Source organism: Salvia splendens, chromosome 19 (assembly GCF_004379255.2).
Source record: "Salvia splendens isolate huo1 chromosome 19, SspV2, whole genome shotgun sequence".
NCBI classification, from domain to species: Eukaryota; Viridiplantae; Streptophyta; class Magnoliopsida; order Lamiales; family Lamiaceae; genus Salvia; species Salvia splendens.
This window is the reverse complement of record NC_056050.1, coordinates 6,572,789-6,592,261: the sequence shown is the minus strand read 5'-3', so window position 1 is coordinate 6,592,261 and position 19,473 is coordinate 6,572,789. Positions and strand designations below refer to the sequence as shown.

Here is a 19,473-nt window from a genome sequence, read left to right as displayed (position 1 = left end):
GTGGTGCTAGTTGTATGAGCTTCGAGTTCAAGAGCAACGGCCTCACACTCACTCGTAGTGCTTCCCACCATCATCGAACGTCCTTAGGAAAACCCACTCCATCGAAATGGGACGACGCCCAGAAGTGGCTCGTCAATCTCTCCAGAGGGGAGAAGAATCCCACCAAGGCCTCTCCCCGGAACTCCAATGCCGATGACCGGAGACTGATAGCCCTCCCGTTCCCAAGAAGGACTACCCGAGTGAGGATGAGGAGGACGAGGAGGGGGCGAATGCCTCGAGTGGCGTTGATCAGTTTGATGTGGAGACGAAGAATGTGGACTGTGATGAGTCTGTGTGGAGGATCAATAGGCCAGCTAGTAGTTGCAAATCGGTCGTTAGGTCGATTTGTGTGAGGGATATGGGGACCGAGATGACGCCAATGGCGAGCCAGGAGCCGTCTAGGACAGCCACCCCGATCAGGGCCACCACCCCGGCTGCAAGAAGCCCTGTTTCTTCAGGGACCTCGACTCCAGCCAGGGGCCAGAATGGGGCAATGACGGTTGAGAATGGCCAGCCCGTTGCATCTCCGTTGACCGGAGAGGAGAAGGCCTTGATGGCGTGGACGTGCTGGAAAATAAAACGGATGATCAGTCTAGTAAGACGAATCCTCTGGAAACCCGAGCAGTGGCTTGGGATGAGGCCGAGCGTGCCAAATACATGGCAAGGTAGATAAAAAGTACTCTCTCCGTCCTTTAAAAGTAGCAACTATTTCCATTTTAGTCCGTCTTTTAATATTATGCACTTTCTACTTTAGGGAACTTTTTTTCTCTCTAATGAGGTGCGTTAAAACTCGTGTCATTTCAAAAGTTGTTTTTAAAAGACAAATGGAGTAGAAATTTTGAGCTTGTTTGATCCTTGAAATGTATTGTCAATCTGATATACTTTACCCGAAGTAGACGACTTGCTCATTTTCCAATGTTCGTGGTGTATAGGTTTAAACGGGAAGAAGTGAAGATTCAAGCATGGGAAAATCATCAGAAGAGGAAAGCCGAAATGCAGATGAGGAAAGTCGAGGTAACATCCTCTCCAATTGTTCGTGTTCCTTTTACGTTCTTGTAGTTTAGTGTCTAACGAATTGGCAAACTTCGTCTTTAGGTGAAAGCCGAGAGGCTGATTATGTAGTCGCCCACTAAGCGCACGAATATGCACTCTATAAATGCGAAAAAGATTGACTGAGAGCTAGCGGTCGTCAATATAATCCATTGCCAAATCCCGAGTATTAACAAAACGGTCAGTGTGGCCTTTTCTTGTGGGCATTCTGGACTTCAGTGCGCCGATAAATTACCGCACCAAATATAGTAGAAAATTCACAACTAAATTTGAGCAAATAGATCAAGTTAATTTATAATAAGACAAAACAATTCAATTAGAGGAAACTTAATTTTCCGAAACTGCGTATGGAAAAGATTGGTGAAAATCATGCTAATAGTGATGTGTTTGGTAACAACAATGAAGTAAAATCATGCTAATTATAAAATATCTTGATTGTATAAAATAATATATAAAATAGGCCAATTTATAAAATAATATATTCCATGTTGATTAAGAGCGTCCACTATGGGGGTGGACGCGGCTATAGCCGCGTCTGGGGCGGGTGGGCGGCGGTTGGCGGGGGGGCGGCTATAGTGGGAAAGGTGGGCGGACAACTTTTGGGGCGATGGGGGCGGCGGACACGGGATAGCCGCGTTCGGGGCGAGGACGCGGCTATGGAAAAATAGCATTTTGTATTTGGAATTGGGGGCTATTGGAGGTGTCCACTATAGTGGCGGAAATAGAATTTTGGGGCTATGGAAAAAAACTGGGGCTATGGACAAAAACTGGGCGAGGCTATTGGGCGTGTCCACCTTATAGTGGACACCCTAATAATCATATAACTCACACACCCACCCACCGTTCCTCCCATTACAAAACCACCCTTTCCTTCCACTTCTTCTCGCATTCCTCATTTCAATTCCACACACACAACACACTTTTGTTCTCTCTAAACTCTGTTTTTAAATGGGTTATGACGATATATGCAACACGGGGCTGGTTTTGGGGCTGGGATTCTCCTCATCCACCACCAAAATGCCCTCCAGAAATCTCGATTATATCACCAAAACCGCCGAGCCATCACTGACCCTCGGCCTCGAGACCTACGATCTGATCCTCAAAAAAGCCGATTCCGGCAACAAGAGCGGCGAAATATTCAACGATCACACTCAAAACAATTACAACCACCACACACCATAGGATGGATTTTACAATATGCCAGTATTTTTAAATCAAGCTTAGTATAAAATCAAACAAACCTCAAACCCACCCATATAGTCTAATCATCCTCGACAACACTTGTACGCCTCCGAATCTGGGAAGCAACAGTAGAAAAATCAACATTTATCAGCGTAATTTCTCCTTTAAATTTCATAATGTAATTTCTAAAAATACCTTTGGCCTTTTTATATTATTAAAATAAATAATATTTGTTCCATTTATTTGTGTGGCTGAAATTTGTTCTCTAGTTATACACTTAAAATTAGTTATATCTTGATCACTAACATATATATATATATATATATATATATATGGGCGTGTTAAGGTCCTTTGCAGCTTTTCAGTCCAAGCTTCAATCAGATCACAGCCCTTGGATCCTGAATTGGATGGTTGTGATGATCTGCATTATTAAACTTTAACAATATCATTTCCTTTTTTGTATCTTTTGTTCTATTGTTCTTTTTAATCTCAGCCCCATAATTTTGTCACCCGACAGTTAGTTGATGCCACGTGTCATTTAATAATGCAGATTTTCAGTTGAATAATACACACCGACTAATAATGCACCATTATAGTGTAATAATGCAGATCATCACAACCATCTAATTCAAGGATCCAAGGGTTGTGATCTGATTGAAGCTTGGACTGAAAAGCTGCAAAGGACCTTAACACACACACACACACACACATATATATATATATATACATATACGTATATATATATATATATATATATAGGGTTTTGATCTATGAAAACTAGATTTAAATAAAGAAACGCAGAACAATATCATGGTTAGTGTATTTTTAGGTCATGGTTAGTGTATTTTTAGGTCATATTAACCAAGTATGACCTAAAATGATCTTAACATGACATTAAACTCAAATATTCTAATATGACCTAAAACTGCTTAATTATGACCTTCCGTGTTTTTGGTTAATTATTGACCATTAGATCATCTAATCCTAGGGCTGAGATTTGGGCTGCATTTCTGGATTTAAACACATACTTATTTTGATCATCTCCCTATATATATATATATATATATATATATATATATATAGGGTAGTGATCAATGTATAACTAATCTTAAGTGTATAACTAGAGAACAAATCTCAGCCACACATCTTAATGGAACAAATATTATTTATTTTAATTATATAAAATAGATCAAGGGTAGTTTTGGAAATTCATTATGAGATTAAAATTAGTTAAGCATTTTCGTTCCTTATATTTCCAAATCTGCGACCAAGTGAGCGAGGTGAGGAACATCCGGCGATCGCTGCCTGGACGGTTAATTTTATGGAACTGCGACCAAGTGCGGCGGGGAGGGAGTGGTGAGGAACATCCGGCGATCGCTTGCCTGGACGGTTAACTCATCATCTGAAGCATGATTCGGAGTTCTCGCTCTTCGACACGTGCTTCGATCTATCCGTTAAAGACGGAGGTGAAGGTGCCGACGGTGGTGCTGCATTTCAGGGCGCGGATGGATGTGTCGATGTCGGCGTCGAATATTGTCACTTACACAGCAATTACGTTGAGTATTGCTCATGGCTATGCTTTTGTAATATATACAAAAAATATGAAATGAATATTGGTGTGTCAATGTAGATTAAGGGAATGAATGTTGTAAATGCACAATGATCGAGAAATGAGAGTTGGTATTTTTGATTATTCGTAAATTTTGTTATTGTTTTTTTGTTTCCTATAAATCTTTCGGTTAGATTCATTGTAAGATAAAGAAGAATAGATGTATATTAATATGAGCACAATATGTGTTTGATGAAATGTCACAGTTAGTTCATTATTTGATGGAATTTGGGGGATTTTAGTTTTACAAAACACATCACTCTTAGCATGATTTAATTCACTCTTGTTTACAAAATACATCACTCTTATTACGATTTTACTTCACTGTTGTTTACAAAACACATCACTCTTATTATGATTTTACTTCACTCTTGTTTACAAAACACATCACTCTTAGCTTGATTTTACTTCACTCTTGTTTACAAAAACACATCACTCTTATTACGATTTTACTTCACTGTTATTTACAAAACACATCACTCTTAGTATGATTTTACTTCACTCTTGTTCACAAAACACATCACTCTTGTTCTGATTTCACTTCACTCTTGTTCACAAAACACATCACTCTTATTCTGATTTTACTTCACTCTTATTCACAAAACACATCACTCTTGTTCTGATTTCACTTCACTCTTGTTCACAAAACACATCACTCTTATTCTGATTTTACTTCACTCTTGTTTACAAAACACATCACTCTTATTACGATTTTACTTCACTGTTATTTACAAAACACATCACTCTTAGTATGATTTTACTTCACTCTTGTTCACAAAACACATCACTCTTGTTCTGATTTCACTTCACTCTTGTTCACAAAACACATCACTCTTAGTATGATTTTACTTCACTCTTGTTCACAAAACACCTCACTCTTGTTCTGATTTCACTTCACTCTTGTTCACAAAACACATCACTCTTATTCTGATTTTACTTCACTCTTGTTCACAAAACACATCACTCTTATTCTGAGTTTACTTCACTCTTGTTCACAAAACCCATCACTCTTATTCTGATTTTATTTCACTGCTGTTCACAAAACACATCACTCTTGTTCTGATTTTACTTCACTCTTGTTTACAAAACACATCACTCTTATTCTCATTTTACTTCACTATTGTTTAAAAATATCATCACTATTAGAATGATTCAGTTTTTTACTTCTAATTTTACTTCACTAATGTGGGAAACAAACACACACATCAACTATTCAGTTCACTGATTCTCTCTCTACACACATTCGCCCGGAAAATCAATTTGCCGAATTCATTGAATACAAATCCATTAAACCAACAACATCAGCCTGCTTACTATTCACACAAATACATTTAATTCCTATCATCAAAGCACTTATGCATTTCATATCATCAACTGCACCTATGCATCAAAGCACCTATCATCAAAGCACCTATACATTTAATTCATATCCAAGGAGATACATGTGATCAACCGTGATTCCGCCGATCTCCCTAATCACCATCTTCTTCTCATCAAAGCACCTATGCATTTCCTCCTCCGCCAAATCTTCTCATTCTAATTTCTCCACAATCCTTTCCAAAACCTGGATTCGCTCATCTCTAGCATCCAATTCCACCTTCAGCGACGCCTTTTTCCCCAATTCAGCGTCCGATTCCTGCTACTGCGACGGCGACGCCAACGAGAGGAGGAGAAGAGAGGATGAGAGAAGAAGACGAGACGCTAATTGAATTCAATTTTCAAAATTGGATTTAATTCGCTATACAATGACCATAATACCCCTGACTTGTTATTATGGAGTAAATTTGTGATTGAGGGAGCTAATATCCCATTAAATTCGAAAATTAATATTAGTCCTTGATTTTTTTGATCTTGTGGCTATTATTTGTTCTCTAGTTATATGGTTAAGAGGTGTTTGCCATAGATCATGACCCTATATATATATATAGAGGGATGTATTCATTTCCGTTTTGTATATTTTGTTCTATTGTTCTTTTTAATCTCAGCCCCACAATTTTGTTATCCGACGGTTAGATTGATGCCACGTGTCATTTAATAATGCAGATTTTCAGTTGAATAATGCACACCGACTAATAATGCACCATTATAGTGTAATAATGCAGATCATCTGGACCGTTGATAATGAGATCTAACGGTCCATATTAAGAAGAATAAAGGATCTAAGGGATGAATAGGAGAATAACGCTCCCATATATATATAATCCTAGGGTTTTGATCCATGCAAAACCATTCTTAATACAAAAATGCAGAACCAAGCATACAAAAGTCATTTTTAGGTCATTGTAAGCTTATTTTTACGTCATTATAGTAAGGATGACATGAAATGATCTTAACATGACCTCAAACCCAAAGTTTATAATATGACCTAAAACTGCTTTACAATGACCCTCCGTGTTTTTGTTTAATTATTGACCATTGGATTGTCAAATCTCATGGTCAGGATTTGGTCTGGATTTTGTATTGAGATCAAGTTTTGTATTGATCATTTTCCTATAATCCTATATATATATATATATATATATATAGGGTCTTGTTAGGTTGAGATTTTTTAGCTTAATTGAGAATTGAGATGCATTTTCAGCCACTCATTTTGAAATGTCAACTACAAGTAGATTATATCAACTAAGGGTATTATCGTCATTTCATTTCAATAGTCAGAATATCAAATGTCAACAACTCGTATTAAAATGTCAACAACTAAAAAAAATTTTATTTTTTTATTTTTTTAAAAATTTTTAAAAAAATTTTTAAATTTTTTTTAATTTTTTTAATTTTCACGCGATGTCAACTACGATGTGTAGCCTGCACATCAAATGTCAATAGCCCTGCACATCAAATGTCAATAGCCTGCACATCAAATGTCAACAGCTTATAGTTGACATTATATGTGTATAGGTGATATGAATCATATATGTAGTTGACATTATATATGTGTAGTTGACATTATATATGTGCAGTTGACATGAATTGTATATGTAGTTGACATTATATGTGTGTAGTTGACATGAATTGTATATGTAGTTGACAAAAAAAATAAAAAAAATAAAAAAAATAAAAAAATAAAAAATCGAAAAAAAAATTTATTTTTTTTTAAAAAATAAAAAATATTTATTAAATAAAATGTATGATGAAATTACCATTCTGCCCTTTCACAATTAATTAATCTAAAAATATTTTCCATGTGGTAAATTCTGGACCACTCATTTAATAAAAATGAGTGGCTAATAATGCATCTCAATTCTCAATTAGGCTAAAAAATCTCAATTGATCACAACCCTATATATATATATATATATATATATATATATATATATGGTCCTGTTAGGTTGAGATATTTGGGCCTAATTGAGAACTAAGATGCATTTCAGCCACTCATTCACAATTTCCGCGCGATGTCAACTACGGAGACATTATGTCAACTAGGGGGCATAATTGTCATATTTGTGCGATGTCAAATACAGAGACATTATGTCAACTATGATATCAACAGCAAATGTTATTTATGTCAACTATTATGTCTACAACAACATGTTACAAATAATTAATGTCAACAATAAATATTTTCATGTCAGCGACCTATATTATTGACATGGATTGTACACATAGTTGATATATTTTTTTTTTTTTTTTCAGATTAGTTGACATTATATGTGTATAGTTGACATAAATTGTATATGTAGTTGACATTATATGTGTGTAGTTGACATGAATTGTATATGTAGTTGACATGGATTGTACACATAGTTGACATTATATGTCTGTAGTTGACATGAATTGTATATGTAGTTGACAAAAAAAAAATTAATTTTTTTTTAAATAATTAAAAAAATGAAAAATGAAAAAATCTAAAAAATTAAACGAAAAAATTTTAAAAAAATTAAATTTAAAAAAATTAAAAAATATTTTTAAAAAAATCAAAAAGACATTGTCATATCTTTGTGTTGATGTATTTCATACACTGTATTGACATTATGTTTTTAAACCCTAAATTTGATAATTGCTATCATCTTTTTAATATTAAAAAATGAAAAACGAAATTAACATGACAAATTATAGACCACAACATTTCTAAAATTCTATGGTCTTAAATTAGTTGTAGTTAGCAATTAAATGATGAGTTAGCAATTGATCACTCCACAGGGTCCTGTTAGGTTGAGATTTTTTAGCTTAATTGAGAATTGTGATACATCTTCAGCCACTTATCTAAAACATTTTCGAAATGTCAACTGCAAGTAGATTATGTCAACTATGGGGTATTATCGTCATTTCATTTCTAAAATAGCAGAAAAATAAGTTGTTGACACTTTATACTAGTTGTTGACAAGCTGTTGACATTTTGCTAAGTTGTTGACATTTTATATGCAGACTATTGACATGTGTTGACATAATACCCCCTAGTTGACATAATCTACTAGAAGTTGACATTTCGAAAATGTTATGGATGAGTGGCTGATAATGCATCTCAATTCTCAATTAGGCTAAAAAATCTCATTTGATCACAACCCTATATATATATAAGTGCGATCAATTGCTAACTACAACTAATTTAAGACCATGTGTAATTTCGTTTTTTATTTTTTAATATTAAAAGATAATAGCAATGATGAAATTTAGGGTTTAAATACACAATGTCAATATAGTGTATGAAATATAACACATGATATGATAATGTCTAATACAATTTCATATTGACATTGTACAAGCATTATATTGACATATTATGTACGTTATATTGATATAAAATTGTTTCATAAAAAATGCAAATTTTTTTTTAAAAAAATCAAATTTTGACTTCAAAATATATGCATGTAAGATCTCGTAGGAATCCTTATAAAATTATTTTTAATTTGATATATGTTGTGTGAAAAAATTATTTAAATTGAGATAGTTATCTCACATAATTTTGTGTATCAATAGAGATCATATATCCGTATATCGTATCTTTACTTATTTAGTCATTTAGATTCCTATAAATTAGTAGTATGTTCAGTATAACAATTATTGAGAATAATAAACAAATTATTCTCATTCTCGGTTCTGCCCGAAATCGCCCACTAGCATCTTAATTAGGGTTTTATCATTTCCGTTCATCTCTCTTATTTTATCAATAATGCATTAAAACCCGTTAGTAATTTATGTTATTTGATATTTATATGTATTATTGATTATTGATGTTTCGGTATAGAAATGTTTGTTGTTAAAGTATGATTGCTCTATCTGTAATAGAGATCCAAAGTGTTTTAATCGACATATGTGTCCTATTGTTTAGTTTCAAACTTATTCAATTTTATCTACAGTTTTCTAATAAATCAATAGTCTTATATAATACTACCCTCGTTATAAGGTACACAGTAGAAACATTTCTTTTGAGCACGAGATTTAAGAAATTGATGTGTTAAAAGATAAAGTAGAAAAATAAAGTAAGAGAGAATAAAATATGAAAGAGAAAAAGAGAGCAAAATATTAGAGAGAGAAAAACTTTGGCCTTAATAAGAAAATGATTCAACTACCTTAGGACAACCCAAAAAGAAATATGACTCAACTACCTTGAGACGGAAAGAGTACATTTTTTTAGTTTTGCTACCCTATGTAATGACATCTATTCTTATAGTAACTAAACGACAATATGAAAATAGTATAGTACGACAAGAATAAATTGGGTCGTGCATCGCATGAGGGTTAACAGCACTACTTTCATAATAAAATGAGAGTGGCGTAAGTTTGTAAAATACGAGGTCCATTAGCTAAAAAGGGTAAAAGTGAAATATGATATTTATTAGTGTACAAACAACAAAAGTAAAAATGAGACATTTAATGGCGGACAAAAAGAGTATGTAATTGCTAGAAGTTTGATTATTTGCAAAATCGGAACAAATTAATAGTTTGATAATTTATAGTAAGATTTTTAATCTGGCATGCAAAACAAAAATTCAGTAAAAGCAGACGAATTTCAAGCAAATACCAATTATTTTTATTATTGTGCATATATTATCACACATTCAACTGGACCTGCCTCGTCTGACAATTGGCACTGTGATACGGATGTGAAGTTTAGAACAACACGATCGAATCTCGGGTTCAACCAACTTAGCCAATTTCGGCTATCAATCTAAATCACACGAATGATCAAAAATGAGTAATACTTGCACAGAAGGTTTGAAAGGAAGATTGAACTGGAATTTTATTCAATGGATGGAAGAGTACAAAGATGAAAATTGATCTCTCTCTTTTTCCAGATCTTAGCTGGACTTATATCTCTCTCAGCTCGATTCAAATAAGAGAGGGAGGGAATTGAAAATGTAAAAAACAGAAAATTACAAATAGATCCTTCTATTCCTTTAGTTGTGTAAATATGCCCCAAAATCCTAACAACGGATGCAGCCATGTTTGCATATTCTAGTCTTGCAATTCTACTCTTCTGAAATTAATTGCGCTGCTCCGGTGAGAAAAAAATATATTTTGCAAATTCTAGTAATATCGACATAAGTTCTTTATAGTTATCACATGATAATTTATTTCATTATGTAATTACATCATATAGGAAGAGGATAAGCGCTCCTCAAGTGGCCGAAGCCATATATTTAACTCCCTCCGTCCCTTAAATTTCGTCACATTTTTTCATTTTCGTCCGTCTCACAAAATTTGTCACATTTTACTTTCACCATTTTTGTTAGTGACCCTATATTCCACTAATTCATTCCAACTAACATTTTATTACAAAACTAATACTCCCTCTGTCCCTCAAAATTCGTCACCATTTGACCTGGCACGGGTTTTAAGAAATGTAATAGAAAGTGAGTTGAAAAAGTTAGTGGCATGTGTGTCCTACTTTTATATATTAGTTTTAAAATAAAATGAGTTGGAATGAGTTAGTGGAATGTAGGGTCCACTACCAAAAATGGTAAAAGTGAAATGTGACAAATTTTTTGGGACGGATGAAAAAGGAAATAAGGGACAAATTTTCAGGGACGAAGGGAGTATATAAAAGTAAGGCACACTCTCCACTAACTCTTTCAACCCACCTTCCATTACATTTCTTAAAACTCATGCCCGGTCAAAATGTGATAAAATTTAAAGGACGGAGGAAGTAGTATTTTTATCAACTATGTCTTGTCCCGTGGTCTTGGTATTGTATACCGGTGCATAGAGAGTAGTCTTCTCCATTGTTAACCCATCACTTGATTGGACCTAATATGTAGCCGCTATCTCTGAGTGTTAACATTTGCTTCCTCCGTCCTGTAATAGAAGTCCTATTTAGTTATGATACGAGTTTTAAGAAATGTAATAAAAAATAGATTGAATAAGTTAGTAGAATATGAGTTTCACTTATATATATATTAGTTTTATAATAAAATGGGAGTAAAATAAGTTGTTGGAATGTGGGCTTACTTATGATAAAAGTGAAATAGGACGCTTCTTGTGGAACAGACCGAAACGGCAAAATATGACTCTTATTGTGAAACAAAGGGAGTACTACTATAAAGGTTGATGAAGAAATTGCTTGGGTTCGTCGATCAAACAATACTTTTGCACATGTTCTAGCTCGTAATTCTTGCAAGTTTCTTGCTTTGATATTTTAATCTTTTATTGTTGACTACTTTTATTCGATACTATACTTTTTTCTATCTAAAAGATTTAGTTGAATACTTCCTCGTACTCACTCCGTTCCATGTTAATAGTCACTTTTCAATTTTTAGAAAGTTCCAACATAAGTAAGTCATTTCTATTCTTGGCAAAATATAATCCTCCCTTTTACTTTATTCTTTCTTCATTTCTCTTTCTATTTATCAGCCAATTAACACACTATTTTTAAACTCTGTGCTGAAAAGAATAACTAAATTAACAAGGAACGGATGGAGTATTCTTATAAATATCCCAGGTTTCTTATACTAGAATATATTTGGATCAATAAAAAAGATTTTATTTGAATATCTCATACATAAATATTCTTATAGATAGGCTTTTTATTTGTACCATTATAAAAGCACTTAAAAAAACTTCAATAATAATAATCTTAGCTCATTTACTTTTTATTTCGTATATTATTATAAAACTAATTGATGGGGTGCGTACTAAACAAGCCCAACAGCAATGACGGCCCATCAGCCCAAAGCCCAAGGAAGAGTATGAGGTCGGCATTACCAAAGAGTTCGGCCTCAGCCTACAGCTCGGTAAAAGCCAACCTATCAAGCTCTGCTCTCAGATCGGCAACCAAAGCAGGAGTATGAGTTCGGCATTACCAAAGAGTTCGGCCTCAGCCTACAGCTCGGTAAAAGCCATCCAATCAAGCTCTGCTCTCAGGTCGGCATCAAGCTCTACTCTCAGTATTCGACCGAACAAGGAGTTAGTGGACCCATACAGGATGTCCAACACACCCACTACCACGTGGTGTCAACTCAGGCCACGATCGTAGGCCATGACCTACGCTACATCCACGATCTTAGGCCATGACCTACACGACATCCACGACTTAGGGTGGTGATGCAAGCCACGATCTTAGTTCAAGATATAAATAGAACTTAGATCTGATATGAGAAGGTTAAGCTCTCTAGAGATAAAATACCATATAGCAAATAGCAAGTTTGTATTTGTAAGCTGTAGAAAACAGACCAAGCAATACAATCTTGCCCTCCCTTTTTCCCGTGGACGTAGATTTACTTCAGTAAATCGAACCACGTAAATTCTTTGTGTCATAATCTTCATTCTCTACTAGCATTTCCAAACATCAGAAATTCGCCGGATCCATCACTGGCGCCGTCTGTGGGAAGCAGAGAACAAAATTTGTGATAAAGCGAATTTTTGATCCATTTTTTTCCACCCAAAAAATGCATACCAGATCGCAGAGTACCCGTATTCCTGCCCGTGAGAACCAGGAGGAAGCCAATCCATCCCATAGGTCTGGAAAACAGCCTAGGGATAAATCCACCACCAGTTCTCATGGCGAAGGAACAGGCCGCTCCAAAAATCGTCCCACTGAGTCTTCCCAGCAGCCTGATTTGAATGAGGCTGTCAAGCTGTTCTTGGCTGAGAAGCAGGATGAGTTCTTAGCCTTCCTGCAAAAGAGCCAAGAGCCGAAGACGAAAGCGGAGGATTCTCCTTCCTCATCCAGACATGAAAGTCACTACCGCAGTAGTGCCGTGTCTTCCAGGAAGAAGAATCCTCAACCCCGACATATTCCTGCTCTTCCTCGGTACCGGAATCACAGGAGAACTCAATCTCCTCCATACCGACGAGATATCGGATTCGCCGTGTACGGAGCACTGAAGACTCCGTTCTCGGACGACATCACCCGAACTCCCCTACCACAGAACTACCGAACTCCGTCGATGACTTACGACGGGCTCGTGGACCCTCACGATTTCTTGGGGCGCTATCAGTATAACATGGCGAACCAGGGTCTCAACGAGGTCCACATGTGCAAGCTGTTTCCCGAGCTGCTCATCGGGAACGCGAGAAGGTGGTTCGATAGCCTCCCCCAGGGCAGCATCAGATCTTACCGAGATCTAATGGATGCCTTCCACAGGAGGTTCTTTCAGAAAGCGGAAGCCCGAATCACTTCGGCTCAGCTGCTTTCCATTCGTCAAGGTCGCGACGAAAAAATCAGCGACTTTATGACAAGATTCCACAAGGAATGCCTGCAAGTAGACGATCTCAACGATCTGCTTGTCATCTCGGCATTCCAAAATGAAATCCTGCCCGGAGCTCTCTACAGGAAGCTCGTTGAGTGCGGTCCGCAGACAGCTCAGGAAATGTGGGACATTGCGGACCAGTACTCCCGGGCCGATGAGGCTGACCGTCGCAAACGGTCGTTAGACAGCTCATCGTCCCGAGGAGACAGGAGGAAGCCCGATCATAGCGATCAGGGACATCCTCGCCGAACTCCTTTTGGCGATCAGGGACATCCTCGCCGAACTCCTTTTGAAAGGATTCAAAGGACTCCGGTGCAAGACAGATTGGGACCCCGTCTCAATCCCGAGAAGCCGCCCGCTCAGTTCGTACCGCTGAACAAGCCGAGAGCGGAAATTTTCGAACTACACTCCGACCTGTTCGAAAAGCCAAAGCGGATGACGAAATCTGCCGCGCGCCGACCCCAGGATAACTACTGCTCCTACCATCAAGACCACGGTCACGATACCGAGGAGTGCAGAAACTTGGCTGCAGGTATCGATGTTCTTGTGAGGGCAGGGACATTGAAAAAATACCAAAGCAAGCAGTCAAAGAAGAATAAGAAGCAGAGAGGTGCGAACTGCGCTCCTCAGGATCCGAAAAGGCAGCCGGATCCCGAAGACGATGACGAGCCGCAATATGATGGAGTAATCCTGACTATTGACGCTCTCCCTGCCGGGAAGACCAAGTCGTCCCTGAAGTCAGAGCGCAGGGGCTCCAATCGAGAGGAGCCAACGCATAAAAGGCTGAAGCAGGACGAAGTGATCACGTTCTCGGATGCTGATCCCGTCCCGGCCATCTCTCCTCACCAAGACGCCATTGTCATCCAAGCCGGAATGGCAAACAAACTGATCCACAGGGTGTTTGTGGATACAGGAGCGTCAGTCAGCATTCTTTTTAAAGAGTGCTTCGACAAACTAGAAGTGGACCCAGCTCGGCTCAGCCCGGCTCCGCTTCCCCTGAAGAGCTTCGCCCAGGAGGACACCCGCCCTGAAGGTATTATCAGCCTTCCGATCACGGTGGGGAAAGCGCCTACTAGCTCCAGTACGATGATTGAGTTTTTCGTGGTAAAAGCTCGGTCCCCGTACAACGTCATCCTGGGAAGAGACTGGCTCAACACAGTTCGGGCCGTTTGCTCCACCTATCACCTCACCATCAAGATCCCTACTAAAGGAGGGATAGCGGTCATCCGAGGTGACCAAAAAAGAGCAAAGGAATGTCTGCAAATTGCGCTTAGAAGTGCCGAGCAGTCAGATCGGCACCACCAAGCATAGCAATCACAGCAGCCGGAGTCAGAGGCGATGACCGAAGTCATACCGGAGCCGAACTCGATGACAGTTCAGCTGTACGAAGACGATCCATCCAGAACGGTTAAGATCGGCTTCGCGGGAACGCCTCTACTTCGGGAAAAAACCATAAAGCTCCTCAAGGAGTACAAAGACGTCTTTGCATGGTCTCCGTTGGACATGACCGGAGTGCCCCCCGAGGTAATCACTCATCGTTTAAATATTGATCCTTCGGTCCGGCCGATAAAACAGAAGCAAAGACTCTTTGCGGCAGAACGAAGTCAAGTCATCCATGACGAAGTCCGTCAATTATTGAAGGCGGATGTGTTATTCGAAGTGAAGTATCCTTCGTGGGTGGCCAATCCTGTCATGATCAAGAAAAAGGAAGGAGGATGGCGGATGTGCATAGATTTCACCGATCTAAATAAGCACTGTCCCAAAGATTGCTATCCCCTTCCGAACATAGATAAAAAAGTAGAAGCTCTGATAGGCTTTGAAATTTTTTGTTTTCTTGATCTATACAAAGGATACCATCAGGTTTTAATGGATGAGATTGACGCTTCAAAGACAGCCTTCATTACTGATTTCGGCATTTTCGCTTATAAAAAGATGCCATTCGGTTTAAAGAATGCCGGAGCCACTTATCAAAGGATGGTAGACAAGCTTTTTCGGCACCTGATTGGAAAGGAGGTCGAAGTGTATGTTGACGATATAGTCGTCAAGAGCAAAAGCACCTCGGAGTACGAGCACAACCTCAAGTCCACTCTCAACGTGCTCAAGAAAGCCAACCTCAAACTTAATCCCCAAAAGTGTACCTTTTTGGTAGATTCGGGAAAGTTTCTGGGTTGTTGGGTTTCAAAAGACGGACTCAAGGCAAACCCCTCAAAAGTTCAAGTCGTTCAGAACATGGCAATGCCGAAGTCCATACATGACGTGCAAAGGCTAACCGGATGTCTAGCCGCACTGAGTCGATTCCTTTCCCAAGCAGCCGAAAAGCAACTGCCGTTCTTCAAGGTGTTGAAAAAGGCACCAAAGTTCGAGTGGGGAGCCGAGCAGAAAAAGGCCTTTGACGAGCTCAAAAGTTATCTAGCCGAGCTTCCTATTCTCTCTGCTCCAGCCGAAGCCGAAGTACTATTCTTATACTTAGCGGCATCGGATCAAACCATCAGCGCGGTGCTTGTACGAGAAGAAGGCCTAAAGCAGTTTCCCATCTACTTTACAAGCCGAGCATTAAGAGGTCCAGAAACAAGGTATCAACCTCTGGAAAAAATTGCTCTGGCGTTAGTAAATGCAGCAAGGAGACTGCGGCCATACTTCTATGCTCACAAGGTATGCGTCTTAACCGATCTACCTCTTCGGCAAGTTTTGACCAAGCCAGAAGCATCAGGCAGAATCGCCAAGTGGGCTATAGAGTTGGGAGAGCACACAATTGAATATCTACCTCGGAAAGCCATCAAGGGACAAGCCTTGGCAGATTTTCTTGCAGAAGCGAAGTTCGATCAAGCAATTCCTGTTATTGCCGAACAGAAGAATTCTGCCAATGCCGAACTAGCACAGCCCTTGGAATCCGAAATAGAGCCGCCGGACTGCTGGAGCGGATTCGTAGATGGAGCTTCAAACAAGATGGGAAGTGGAGCTGGTATTTTACTTGTCGCTCCCGACGGACACGAGGTAACCTACTCACTTCGTTTCCTATTCCCCACTACTAATAATGAAGCCGAGTACGAAGCCCTCCTGGCCGGACTCCAGTTAGCGCAAAGTCTGCTCGTCAAATCTCTCAAAGTCCATTGTGATTCACAAGTCATAGTAAATCACATGTTGGGTACAAGTGAAGCTCGTGACGAGAGAATGAAGAAGTATTTGGACAAAGCGCAAAGCATCAGCCGAAGTTTCTCCTATTTTCGGATAATCCGCATCCCCAGAGCGGAAAATAGCCGAGCAGATGCCTTAAGTAAGTTGGCCTCAGATCCGAGCTCAAAGGCGGAAGAATTAATGCATCGAAGCATTGATGAAGCCGAGGTACATTCAGTATCCAGCTCGCCGAACTGGATGACGCCGATCTTGCAGTATCTGGATCAAGGACAATTGCCCGAGGATAAGAGAGAAGCTCGGAAGATCACGTGCCGAGCACTTCGGTACGAACTTCATGAAGGGATCCTCTTTAGAAAGTCTTACCTCCAGCCGTTATTGCGGTGCGTAGGACCAGAAGAGACGGACTACATCCTCAGAGAAGTTCATGAAGGATCGTGCGGTAGCCACATCGGAGCCAGAGCTTTAGCTAAAAAAGTTCTGAGATGGGGATATTATTGGCCAACCATGGTACAAGAGGCAGTGCAGCTCGTCAAGAAGTGTACGAAGTGCCAAATTCATGCAAATGTCCCAAGGATGCCGCAGACCGATCTGTACACTATGCAAAGCCCTTGGCCTTTCATGCAATGGGGCATAGACATAGTGGGACCACTTCCTCAAGCTCCTCGGCAAATGAAATTCCTTATCGTTGCCGTGGACTACTTCACGAAGTGGGTGGAGGCGGAACCATTAGCTACGATAACGAGCTCAAAGGCATTGGACTTCGTCTGGAAGAACATAGTGTGCCGATTTGGCATACCCCACATCCTCATCTCGGATAATGGGACTCAGTTCACCGACAAGACGTTCAAGACTTGGTGCCAAGAGCTGAACATTCAACAGCGGTTCACTTCGGTCTCCCATCCCCAAGCAAACGGACAAACGGAAGTAACGAACCGGATTCTGGTGAAAGGGTTAAAAGCTCGGTTAGAACAAGCCAAAGGACAGTGGGTAGAAAATCTCCCTCAAGTCCTATGGTCCTACCGAACTACACCCAAAACCTCCAACGGTGAAACTCCGTATAGCCTGGTGTACGGCACTGAAGCCGTAATTCCGGTGGAGATCGGCGTACCCAGTCCCCGAACTCTAAATTTCTCCTCAGAAATGAATGACGACGGACTGAGAGCAGAACTAGATCTCGCCGAAGAAAGAAGAGAATTGGCGTGCATAAAAGCAGCCAAGTATAAGGAGCAAGTAGCCCGGTATTATAACCAAAGGGTGAAAAAGCTTCAATTTCAAGTGGGAGATCTCGTCTTGAGAAACAACGAAGTAAGCCGAGCAGAAAAGCTGGGCAAACTCGAACCCACATGGGAGGGTCCGTATCGGGTGTCAGAAGTCCTCGGCAAAGGGTCTTATAAATTGACTCACATGTCAGGAGAACAAGTACCCCGAACATGGCACATCTCCAACCTCAAGAAGTTCCACTTGTAAGAGACAAAAGTCCGGTCAGTCCGTCTCGTGTCTAGTTCGGTCATAGGGGTATGTGTTTTTATTTGTTTGTTTTTTACTTATACCTTTTACTTGTCGTTTTTAAAAAAAAAAAAAAGGTTTAAAGTTTTTTTCCTTCGTCTTTTTCATTTTTTCTCTATGTGTTTTGTCTCTATGTGCTTGTCGTCTCTTACAAATGGTACCAAGGTATATCGTTCTTTAAAGACTGATCCCCTTTTTAGATCGATTATTAAAGACTATTGTGAGTCCAAGCTTCTAAGGAGGATATAAGACCACAATTCAGCTTAACAAGCAGTCCGTCTGAAACGAACTGCAATAAGCCAACGATTGTGAGTCCAAGCTTCCAAGGAGGATACAAGACCGCAATTCAGCTTAATAAGCACTTCGTCTGAAACGAACTGCAATAAGGGAAAGTCCGATCCACGCGATAAACCTCGCCGAATTAGGACGACCAAGTTCGGTCAAAGAAGTTTACCTCATAAGACCGGGGACGACCACGTCTAGTCAAAGAGGTTTACTGCATAAGACCACTTCGGTTAACTGGGAAAGTCCGATCCACGCGATAAAACTCGCCGAATTAGGACAAGGGAAAGTTCGATCCCGGCGACAAAAATCGCCAAATTAGAACACAAACCAAGTCCGGTCAAAGATGTTTATTTCATCAGACCAAAGACGAGTCCGGTCGAAGATGTTTATTTCATCAGACCAAAGACGAGTCCGGTCAAAGATGTTTATTTCATCAGACCAAAGACGAGTCCGGTCTAAGATGTTTATTTCATCAGACCAAAGACGAGTCCGGTCAAAGATGTTTATTTCATCAGACCAAGGACCAAGTCCGGTCAAAGAAGTTTACTTCATAAGACCGAGGACAAGTACGATGAAATTTTTTCGCTAAGCTGTAAATACAGTGTTAGAAGCGAAAACAAAATTTCATTTATCAAATCTTGTTCGGCATACAACTCCGCTACCCTACAAAATGGCGTTACGCTATTACAAAGGACTATTCTACTGTCCAGGGTTGCTGAAGTTAAGCCACCTATCTGCAAAATCCTCTGGAAGCCGAGTTCGGTTGTTCCGAGCAGATGAAGAATAAGCAGGTCGACGAGATGCTATCCTCGACCCAACGCCTCTTCCCCGAGCCCGAGAAGTCCTAACACCTCGGCGATGAAGAGTCTCTGCAATAAGCATCTGCTGATCTTGCTCGCTCATAGTCACAACTCCTCGGCGAATTTCAGTCCGTCCCCGTCTTGACGATTCCGGTTGCTCCTGAGCCCGTTCTCGTCTTGACGTTTCCGGCTGTTCCGGAGTTCGTTGTTGGCTGGGAGTAGGATTTTGAACAAGGGA

The 19,473-nt window shown here is 39.4% G+C and overlaps 1 protein-coding gene across 1 annotated transcript; it reads left to right on the top strand.

Moving 5' to 3' along the window:
• Positions 1-311: 311 nt before the first annotated feature.
• On the top strand, positions 312-1,161 carry LOC121778934 (remorin 4.1-like). Its single transcript, XM_042176317.1, has 4 exons — positions 312-378; positions 554-704; positions 972-1,053; positions 1,135-1,161. The coding sequence occupies exons 1-4, from the start codon at positions 312-314 to the stop codon at positions 1,159-1,161; spliced, it is 327 nt and encodes a 108-aa protein (XP_042032251.1).
• Positions 1,162-19,473: the final 18,312 nt, after the last annotated feature.

Coding starts and splice junctions, on each gene's coding strand:
- LOC121778934 (XM_042176317.1), top strand. CDS start 312: ATGTGGACTGTGATGAGTCTGTGTGGAGGATCAATAGGCCAGCTAGTA. Junction 705..971: donor CGTGCCAAATACATGGCAAG/GTAGATAAAAAG, acceptor CGTGGTGTATAG/GTTTAAACGGGAAGAAGTGA. Junction 1,054..1,134: donor TGCAGATGAGGAAAGTCGAG/GTAACATCCTCT, acceptor CTTCGTCTTTAG/GTGAAAGCCGAGAGGCTGAT.